This window comes from Mercenaria mercenaria, chromosome 17 (assembly GCF_021730395.1).
Source record: "Mercenaria mercenaria strain notata chromosome 17, MADL_Memer_1, whole genome shotgun sequence".
NCBI lineage: Eukaryota > Metazoa > Mollusca > Bivalvia > Venerida > Veneridae > Mercenaria > Mercenaria mercenaria.
In genome coordinates, this window is record NC_069377.1 from 5,892,916 (window position 1) to 5,904,927 (window position 12,012).

General features: G+C 34.7%; 1 protein-coding gene across 3 annotated transcripts in view; it reads right to left on the reverse strand.

The window, feature by feature from the left end:
* The window catches only part of LOC123536384 (leucine-rich repeat-containing G-protein coupled receptor 5-like), a 135,646-nt gene that overhangs the window by 85,839 nt on the left and 37,795 nt on the right, over positions 1–12,012 (reverse strand). The window contains exon 1 of one of the 3 annotated variants that reach the window (XM_045319530.2): positions 7,172–7,820. The exons of the other annotated variants lie outside the window; for them this stretch is intronic. Coding sequence (XP_045175465.2) covers positions 7,172–7,395 — 224 coding nt within the window. The 5' untranslated portion in view covers positions 7,396–7,820. Of the gene's footprint in view, positions 1–7,171; positions 7,821–12,012 lie in introns of those variants that run through there. 3 annotated transcript variants of the gene reach the window in all.

Below are 12,012 nucleotides of genomic sequence, written 5' to 3' on the forward strand. Positions count from 1 at the left end.
ATCCAGGACCGTTAACTAGCGAAGTTAAAGTCCGTACGTCAATAGCCTAAATACAGTTATAGTTTGCCTTAATCAGTAGCGCAATCGGTTCTTTTGCACAAATTGTGCTAATTTAAAACAGCAGTAGTTTTTGTTGTCAAGCCATTATGGCACACTGTCTAACTTTTTAACGACTCTGTAAAAGCTGCTAAAAGAAGTCATTACTTGCTTTCACCTTGTGTAGATATTTTTCTCGTTAAGTGTAAAACATTACCCTTTACTAGACTCATTAAGAAAATTAATGTCATCTTTTTACGTCTATAAAGGCATGACGTTAATCATTTTAGACAGTATACAGTCATCGCTCTGAACCATATGTATTTCCTTTGATAGGTACCTTGCATGATATTTGACGTTTGCAGTATTAATTATGTTTTTGTATTTCTAATTTGTTAACGCAACATGGTACAGCTACGTTCTTTGTTTATATACGAGTTCCTCGTCTTGTTTATTATAGTGTCACCCCTATTGAAAGGGCTAGCCAATTTGGCTTATGAGACACCTTTATTGTGCGTACCAATTACCTTCCAACTATTACCACTATGCCAGGCGCCAGGCGAACAGAAGTCGGTAACCATTCATTTAACTAGCTCGCGGCTCACGAACCGGCTTTTTTTGAAACGAGTCCCATGACAAACATTCACGGATGAACGCTCCCCATAGGGCTAGAACCTTTGACCTCCCGATCCCGAGGCGGACGCCTTAACCACTGGGCCACGGTGACCGATATGTATGTAATCTGAATGCGGATTACTTCACTACCTTCTTTCAAAGTGATATACTGAACATTGACCGTTAGTCGTTACGCCTTTTAGCTCTCAATGATAAGTACTTATAAATCTTCTGTGCTGTGATCCCTTGCTAATAGCTGCTTCTAAATGTATTATGCACTAAGCCCTCATTCGTTTGTATAGCAGTTAGATAATGCTAGTTCTTATATTACACTGAATGTTTCAATATATATAATATCTTTGTTTTGACTATTCCTGGCGTTTTTGTTAATGTCCCCACACTTACGATTATTAAATAGTTTTATAGAACAAATAAGCCCGGATCAGGAGCCTTAATTAGAGTTTTTTTTTTTCAATATGCTCTCTATTCAATGAGTTAAAGCAGAGAAATTTAAATTTAAAAGTATTTTTCTGTTTTGATAAACATTGTAGTTTATCTACTCGTGTATATTTTGGGGTCTTACGTTATAGGTCTACATGTCTCCAAAGCAAAACTCGCAATAAAACTGTCAGGACTTTGCTCTCCTTCCTTGTATTGCAATACTTTTTTTGTGTTAGCTGTATACAGTCGATAAACCAATAGTAACGCTAAATGTTTTATTTAGCTCGTCAAATAAATTTACAGGATATATTAGTGATATTGGGAAAAACATTGTGATCGTGTGTTCTGTATTTGTAAACACGCTATAAAGACAGACTGCCTTCTCGTCTAAATCTATCAATGATATACAAATGAGCCGTGCCATTAGAAAACCAACATAGTGGGTATGCGACCAGCATGGATCCAGACCAGCCTGCGCATCCGCGCAGTCTGGTCAGGCTCCATGCTGTTCGCTTTTAAAGCCTATTGGAATTGGAGAAACTATTAGCGAACAGCATGGATCCTGACCAGACTGCGCGGATGCGCAGGCTGGTCTGGATCCATGTTGGTCGCATACCCACTATGTTGGTTTTCCCGTGGCACTGCTCAAATCTATCAATGATATACAAAGGCATAAGATTTCTGATCATTATTCCTGTCGTAATCTATACTTATGAGTATACTTACGAATTCTTAATAATATTCCGGTCAATTTATGGATGTAAGGACTCAGAAACCTTATATTTCTAAAATATCCTTCACAAATTGTGTTATAGAAAGCAGGGTATATTGCTAATTGCATGGTTGTTTCCACTGGTCATGCTAAAGTGCTCCCTTTTTGATAAAACAACCACTCCAGAGTTTATCTATTTTTTTATGTGCATTGGGTTTATTAGTAATAGGCAAGACGAAACAAAAGTTATGTTTCTTTCATTTATTAATATAGTAAATTTGCTCTGTTAAAGGTAATGTCATCCCTAGGTACTTTTTATATTGTTTGATTCTCATTAGTACATGTATTTGTTAATTCCTTGCCTATTATCATTTTATTTGGCATTCTGAGGAGATAGCTGCATCCAATTTATATGTGTCCTATCTCAAATATACTTTTAAATTTATTCCTAGAATTCCTTCACTTTGATGACAGTATATATATTTTTGATACACTCTCTAAAATAAAACTTGCAAAGTATACATCTAGCCTAAAAGAAGGACTTTGAACTCGTTGTATCAGTATCAGTGTCTTTTTCGTAACTGAAGTTGCACTGGGTTATATGAATAATTTAAAATAATGATACCTATACATACTGACAACCTAAGCTGTTTTCGCTCGTACTAGTCATAAACATTCCTACTGGATGTTAACATTTTATAATCATGCATCCAAATACTGATGTCATTAGATTTACCAGAACCAATAAACTGTGAGGTACGTCATCATTAACGCCGAGTATGGAAACATTTCTGAGACAAGCCAAATCTACAGGGTGTTTGACAAGGAGGATCAATTTACATATACAAGTACCATGCTTGTAAAATGTCTCTTAAAATTTTCTGATAACTTGAATTGTTACTTTGGTAGAGGTTTATGATTCTGGATGGACGGCAATCAATACGTCGTCATCATGACATAGTTTTTATAGGAAAAGCTTGTAAAATGCTCATAATTATGTGCGAGTAAAAGCACCGTTTGAGTTCCCAACTCTGTATATTTCAGTCCGACTAGTTTAGTCATTAGCTAAAGCACAGGCCCTCCAGTCAGGAAGTCCAAAGTACGGGTAATTTGAATGTCTACCGTCTTGGCTCTTGCCTAACCAAAAACAATTATGTCTGAAGCTTAGTAAGTAGAATCCGGCGTTAGACAAACTAACAAACAAACTATACATCATTTCGATGCCTTTAACTTTACTAGACGGATTGCTTTTGGCAAGGCGTAGAATTTTTCTTGAATAATCGTAGCATAATCAAACGTAATAATTAGTAGATGTCTGAAACATAATTGTATTAGTGAAGGATATTTCATTATTGTATATTATATATTTCTTTTGTTGAAGGTTAATTGTGAATATATAATAGATAATCCATAATGTTGTGCGGATCTTTGTTTTTAAAACATGCAAAGGCTGTCTAATGCGAAATCAAATTCGCATCAAAGGAAGTTATGAGATACATGGACATTTCATCAATTACATTAAAATCCAGTCAGTTTTATACTTAACCTGAAATTAACAGTAGTTGTTTTCGAATAAAACTTCGAGAAAATATGCTTGACCCTTAAGTATTGAATTGTCATACTAAGTTATATCGATATAAAAAATTTAAGGTATACGCAGTTCAAGTTTGGCGCTAACTTCCACCCCACATCTTTGCTCTGATTCGTATTACTATAGCATAAGCCTTGGCAGGGGCACAGTTTCGAGTTTTGTTCTGGTTGATTAATTTTAATGTTCAACGTATCTTTATTCAAGATGTATTAATACTGAAGTTAATTCTAAAAGAAATCAATGTATATTTACATGTAGTTTTAAAAAAGAGACGCAAATGTTTGGCAAAATAGCATCATAAAAATTGTGATTTATTATTTTGGAGGCAGATTTAAACGAACTGGAGGTGTTTTATTGCGCCAAATCGACAATAAGTGCCTTTGCGCTGCTTTTTGTCTCCTAAACATTGTAGTCTGTTTGCTTTGAGTATCCGGGACGTTCGTAAAATGTTTAAAAACACGCTATTAGGGCTCTGATTTCCAACACTTAACTAATGCGATTATATAACTATTGATTATTTTAACCCTTTCCCTGCTAAATTTCTACAACGAACTTGTCCATCTTTCAATTTGGACAGTATAACTGACTGTTAAAAGGGGTGCTTACCAAAAAAAAAAATACTGACTGAATGGCGAACAGTGCAGATCTTGATCAGACTGCACGGATGTGCAGGCTGATCAAGATCTACACTGGTCGAGGCAAAGGAAGATTCAATCATGTCCAACATGATAAGGGTTAAAGGCGTCAGATATAAAAACATAAAGAGGGTTTTTTCTCAAATGAGGTCAGTGATTCATATCCTCATTAAGAAACATTATTTTGTTTTCAGAACTTCAGAATGCGTAGATCTAGTTGTAATTCCAGACAGGATATTTCAGGACACGTGATTATTTCTTTATTGACAAAAGACGCCTGAATAAAGCATACTTTTCTACAAAGTATTGGGGGAAACAGAGGAAATTAGTGAATGTTAGAAACATTCGATCCAGCTGGTTTTAATGAAACTGACCACTCAATCAAGCTAGCCTTAATTATTACGTACCGATTCAGTTAACGCATACTTCTGACGAAGTTCTGAGATAAATTAATGAGTTCTATATAATTTCCTCGTCATGTCTGCCTACACCTTTAATAATGACCGAGAACCATAAATAGAATATATTCAGAAAAATAATGTCGAGTAAGTAATTTCTTAATATACATCAAAGTGCAAACGAAAAGCATCAACTAGAAAAATGTTTGTATCTCACCTAAGAGCTGTCCTTTTATCTATTTTATTCAGATCTAATCACAAGAAAACTATTTCAGTCTTATTAAATGGATAAATGACATTCACGATTATTATTACTCCCGCGTTGGTGTCTGACGTAACTCCCTTTACGTTGTTTACTGGCTGTTTAAATTGCGGCCATGATTTCGCTTCTTCAGTTCTTCCAAGCGTATATTGGGAGCACAAGATGTTGACTTTTTGGTAACTTTGTTGACTTAATGAAATCCGTACTATTCGTGATTTGATTCTAATGAAATGTTCACATTATGCTGTTATGGTAGAGATGAAATACAATACATATACCAGCTATCTGTTATTCGTCGATATATTTACTATAGTAATAGCCTTGTAAAACGGTAATTTACCTACATTTCATAGATGCTATAGTCTGCTCGCTAGTACGAGATGGATTTACTCTATGCAAATACAAAAAAGGTATGAATTTAGTGTTTTCAAATACAAAGAGTTTCTTAATCATTATACTTACTTAAGAAATTTTAAAGATATATTCATAAAGCATAAACTTAAGTTGCTTTTTAAAGATATATTCATAAAGCATAAACTTAAGTTGCTTTTTAAAGATATATTCATAAAGTTATACTTTACGTAGTTCTGCACGTTTGATAAAGCAGAAGTAATGGTGTAACGTCATTTATCCGGATAACGGAGATTAATACACATGTTACTATATATAGTTACAAAAATGAATGTGTTTTCTGCAGGTTATTGCGTTACGCACTGATTATCACTTATCGGCCCGGGCCGAAAACTCATAATCATAATCCGCCCGGTGAACACGTGCGCGTGAAACCAGTGGCTACATAAAACGTCATCATGATGAGTGCGCTTTCAACATGGCGGCCGAGCGGACGTTGGAGTCGTTATTGGACGTCATAATGGTCTGTCACTGGTCTACACGTTAAACTGTTGTTTATCGCAGAATTACAATGCTTGGTTTTTAGTAATAAAACAGGACATGCACATATTTACATTGGAGCTAGAATTCCGAGTTTCAACAGTGTTCGGGTATGTGGTGTTACAGCATGATTCGCAGCACACAATTTCAAAATTTCGACGAAGTTACAGGTTTTTCTCATTGAAAATGTTATGACTGCTTTTCATAAACATAGATCTTCTGCAAATAAAACTGCAGTTTGTTTTTCATGGAATGGCTCAAATTAGGCTCAAATTATGTGTTGTTCCACATTTTTAGAATGGCGAACCATTTGATGAGTTTGATAGGTACATAAATACGAATTTACTGCGCTCCTTACCGTCAAGAAAGTCTGTAATTTGTCTAAATGTGCAAGAATAAGTTTAGTGCACTCACTTATATTTTCCCCATATTGACCCTATATTGCTTTCGGGTACGACTAAACACAGATTTTGAGACAAAAGTACCCCCAAACTATTTAGCCCCTGAAAACTAGCGTCAGGAGTTGTAATTACTCCCCTTGAGTAATGCAACCAAATATATGTATTAAAATCATTTATTCACGCCAGAGCCGGACCGGGAGGTGATAATCGGTCCGGAATCCATAATGGCCTGAGGGCTCATTATTTATTTTCCGAGCCCATTATCACCTCCCGGCCCGGTTCTGTCGTGTATTAACCTCTAAATAATGCTTAGACTCGGCACAAGGAAACAAAACTTATTTCATGCGTAAATGGAAATCCGTGAGTAAACACATGTATATTAAAACGACAACGTAACTAATTTTCTAAATATGAAATACGATACCAAAAATTTTGACACGTGAAAAATTCTAAATAATGTCTTGCAACGCTGATCTATCTCGTCATGGGAAAATATCTCAAAAATAAGCACGATTTATTTCACCATATTAGAGGGTATTTGTTTATTTATGACCGTGAGCAGTTTCAGTAAAGTTTATTTTGTAGAAAAAATTATATTCGCGAAAATGTCATCAAATTATGATGTTTCCAACAGACTCATATTGTAAAAACTTACATGAGGTCCAAATATTTCAAGTTGGACTAGAAAAAAATCAAATACACGACACTCTCTTTTTGCCGAAATTCTTAGTATATTCTGAAGTTTTTGAAAAATCGGGGTTTAATCAAATTCTACACTGCAGAAGAAAAAGATTTAAATGAGTGCACAACTACTTTAAGATTCGTTATTTTAGAATATTTGCTGAACTTTTATTTTTTATTTTGTCTAATATGTTTACTTTTTTTTTCAAAAATCAACTATATTCTATATTGACCGTATATTTTTGACTGTTACTTCGGATATGAAGAAAATAGACAATCTAATAAATGGTCACGTGGGTATTGTTGAAATCTATACACTCTCAAAGCTTTTCTTCTAAATATTTGTGTGTCAAGGAGAAAAATGTTACCTATCAGAATAAATGAATGCATCGGTTAAAATAAACCTGTTGACAATAATTATCTAACATAATTCAAGAATCTTTACCATCCTTTTTGCCAATGACAAAATTGTATTAAATAAAACAAAACAAAAAACAAAAAAACTTACAGTATCACTGTACGTATGTCCAAGTCATCAGGAAGTGCCGTCAAATTCTTCTTTGTACAATCCACTCGTAAATCGGCCACACTGCATATACATGCATGTGGGCAGTTAAAGGTCTGAAATGCTTGTGTCCCTAAACAGCCACATAACAAGCACATCCAAAGAAAACATTTTATTTTAAATCCAACCATTCGTTGTAATCCCATCATAATTATCCCAAAAACCATTTCTTAATGTCTTATAATCTGTTGTAAATGCATTTAAAAAATGGATTAATATTTTCGCCAAAGTTCGAGTATTTTCTTTTGATAACTATGCCATATTTAGATACAATCAGGCCGGACATTCTCCTTATTTTAAATACCCTAAGATTTAGGTTCGGCATCAAGACGAAACCCCTTCACTTATCCAGTTATCAGTATGAAAATCGACTACATAAACACTTGAAGCCGATTCACTTTGTCTCATTTGTTGATAATCGAAGAAAATTGACAATACAGTGATAACAGATCTTTTATTTTGAAGCAAGCTCGAGTGAATATCCGAATTTTACTATCAGCTACTCTTCAAGCAGTGCACATACGTTCATTCCAATACAGATTTCCCTCAGTGTCTGATGCGCGAACTATTTTCCTATAACACCTTGTAGACAAAAGAGTTAATGACAGTTAAGGTGTTTCACAAATATTTTGACGATAATGGATTAAAATCTATCTGAGAGAGAGAGAGAGAGAGAGAGAGAGAGAGAGCTTTAGTTGAGGTACTTAACTCTGCATCGTTATCTAACATATTTTGAAATACGTTTAAGATTTTTCGTCTTTAACTTTGTTTCCATGGGAATACTTTAAATGTTATCGCACAATGTAATGATTGGGGACCAGACGCGTTTCTCCTATCTTCTATTTTACGTAATAGCTTTCAAACAAATACATCAGGTAAATTGCTTCGAGATATCTTAATAAGCCTAATACACGGCTTGAAAATGCATACTAGTACGCCTGCGTGCTGAAAACCTCTAATTGTAGTCCGAAGAGTCCGGTGGAAGTCGCCATACGATCTATTTAAAGGTACATATTGAATTTGCTCGGCCAAATTGTGCGAAAATCTTGACGTTCTTAATTTTCACAATATTGAAAAAAAAGGATAACATCTTGCACGCATTCATAATCGTGTCATAACTTAAATGTCAATGTATATATTTAGGCAACAAAAGCACCCTGCATGGATATAAAAACTAATGAAGGATTTCAAAGTTTGATAATTTTACTCCTTTTTTCAGAAAATTGTTTATCATTTGCATGCGATCGTATAAAAGAATGGCGTTGTCCTATCTTCAGTGTATTGTTTCTAACGGCCTACAAAAATATATGTATACATTTCAATTCATTGTAGAAAGTTTCATCGTTGTCAAATCACATACGTAAAAACAATTGTCGCTAAATAAATTTCTAAACTTAGACTGCGGTTTCCGTGCATAATTTGCATATAAATTGTATCATAATATATAAACTGTATTAGAATATAGACCGAGGGGTCGTGAGTTCGATCCCCTGAGGAGGCGTATGTTCTCCAAAGGCATTATGTCTGACATCATTCGTCCTCCACCTCTGATTCATGTGGGAAAGTTGGCAGTTACTTGCACAGACCAGGTTTATAGTGGTACAGAATCCAAGAACACTGGTCAGATTAACTGTCCACCGTTTCCTAACTGAAATACTGTTAAAAACGGCGTTAAACCCAAAAGAAACAAAAATGTATTATAATATACTATACATTGTTATGAACTGTCATTCGCTAACGAAATTATAAAGTTAAATATTTCGGCAAATTGCTCGAGATATACAGATATAACAGAGCAAAGATTTATATTTACGTTTTTCATGTTAGATAAATTTACAAAACTGGGTACCTTATGTGGAAATGTCAGTAAATCCATCAAAATTCGACAATATTGTCTTTTTCAAGACATTTTTATATCATTCTATACATTACCCCTCTTTTTCCATCGTTAACTCGTTGTTATTAAGAAAAACAAAGACATAATTCTTGGCTTTGGTGAAAATAACTTTAAATAATTTAATTTGTTTCTTCATGAACTGTCCATTTGCGCTAGATGTCTAAAATCAATCTATAAGTATTAAAGTAGTCAAAACAACAAAAACCTTTTTAAACAAGTCACTTTATCTAAACATACTACTCAAAGCTGACATTTAATCTTAAAGTAATGGATCTTAATTTGGTCGCAAATTTTAATCAATGGTGAACTTCTGAGAATAAGCCTGAAATTTATCTCAAGAATTTTGCAGCCTTTTTACCATTTATCATCATTTATTCTAAAATCGAAACCGAAAAGAGTCTTCCTTTACTGTATTTTTATAACCTGCTGTTAAAAGGATTCTAATGGTGTTTGATGGATCATTCACTAAACGCAATAAATTATATATAGAATTTTGCTGACGCAAGATATCGCATGTTTCATATAGACTAATGTATAACAAGTTAGTTAACAGCAAAACGGACTTATGTTGATATCCTGCTTGTAAATTGACTAGGAATCATATAGACATGCAATATAATTAAAAAATAAATGATGCAGAAGAGAATAAAATGAGCCATGCCATGGGAAAACCAACATAGTGGGTATGCGACCAGCATGGATCCAGACCAGCCTGCGCGTCCGCGCAGTCTGGTCAGGTTCCATGCTGTTCGCTAACAGTTTCTCCAATTCCAATAGGCTTTAAAAGCGAACAGCATGGAGCCTGACCAGACTGCGCGGATGCGCAGGCTGGTCTGGATCCATGCTGGTCGCATACCCACTATGTTGGTTTTCTCATGGCACGGCTCAAATGTTGATCAAAACAGCTACGCCGCCAATTATTATTTTGGTCTATTGTGTGATCTCAGTGATGTTGAAGCTACACACATTTTTTTTAATGTTTTCTTCAAACATTCTTCGCCATACGACCGACATTCAGCAAATGTTTGGGATGTACGTAAAATATTATGTCTTACTTTTTGCACAAAAAATATTGCACAGAATAGTGACCAGAATACATGAGCTGTATTTGAGGAATCAGTGTTCTATAATGCATTGTTGTGCATGGAACAGATATGATTAACAAAGGTAGAGCATAATTTAGAAGTTAATTAATTCATTACCACTCACTTTCTTTTGAATGTGGATTTACCCCTGCCATTTTAACTCGCTGTCTTTTGATAAAGGTTCGTGCATTCATTTGTTGTTTTTTTGTTTTTTTTGGTTTGTTATCTTTAGGACGATGGACCAAACATGAAACTGAGTTCGCCAATAGGCCAATGAATGAGCCAAGACTAAACATGCTAACAGCATCATTTGATCACTTTCAAACACCTAACCGAAAGTAGGAATATACGCGCCGAACTCAAAGTGAGAGTACGCACTTTCGCGAAAACAAACTATTTTTAGGCCATTTAAATTCTTTCTTTTTATTACCTACCTATAATTGATTAGTTAAAAAAATATAAGCGTAGCCTTTGATCATGGATTGGAAGAGTCATGGATTTTCAAAACAATGGAAAATGGATAGTTTTTGTACAAGAGCAGCTAAGTTTGTATTCATTGTGATGATATTGCATGTGCACGAAAATTGCGTCAAGCCCTGTTCACATGATAGCAAAACATGTTGACCTTATAATAAAGTAAATGTTGTTTCTATGGAAGCGCAATCGTGTCTAAATGGTAATTACGCATAGATACAATATGTGTGCCTGGAGGATATAGGTTTACCGTTTTTACAGTATTCAGTGTATATAGCATTGGTCAGTTACATGTACTATAAATTAGAGCTAGATGACAAATGACTACTAACAAGTTGTCTTCTGTCAGATCGTCAAAATGTTCATCGGTAAAGTGACCTTCCGGATCAATGCTCTATTTGTTACCTATTACCTTTTACATTAGATAAAGTCCTAAAAACTTGATACTTTTAACATAGTCCAAAAAAACAAGGCTGAAGGCTTCAAGCTTACAGTATTTATGCCGATAAAATGCAAATGTATTTTTCTGACGGTATATACTTGATGAAATCACATGCTAAAAGTGTCATGAGCTCGTTAATACAAATGACTATATCAGTTCAAGAGTTATTTAAACTACTTCATTCCTCATTTTTTGATACAGTAGATGTTGATGAACCACGCAAACAGGAAAATGTAAAATGCTCAAGGGACAGTCTGTTGAAAAACTGAAATGATGTGAAAGAACATTTCACTAGTCGATCAGACATTTTAGTTTTATGTGGGTGGTAGAGGCTTGTTATGATATGAATAAGAAATAGTTCTTGTAACTGTTTTTATTTCTGAAACTTTCACTATTGGCCAATGAAATGAATTGTTATGAAATTAATCTTTAGACTGCTGGTGGCAAGTGATTTTGCCTTTGCGACCAGTGAAGACCAAGATCAGCCTGCACATCCGTACAGATTGATCATGGTCTTCACTGTTCGCTATTCAGTCTGTAAATTTGCAGAGAACACCCCTTCGAATAATGAATGGTATTGCTCAAATTGAACGATGAACCAGTCCATTTCAGAAATTTAGCAGGGTAAAGATTAATACTGGTAACTTCGTACGCCAGGATTGATTGAAGTGTCAACATTTATTTAGTTAATAATGACCGCAAACATGATGATAGCAATTTCGTTTATCTAAACACCTTATCTGAAGTTTTACTTAAATCGTAGTTCTTGTAACACCCTTCACAAAATGTCAACTGTTATACTCTTGTGATATACATATTTGAGCCGCGCCATGTGAAAACCAACATAGTGGGATTGCGACCAGCATGGATCCAGACCAGCCTGCGC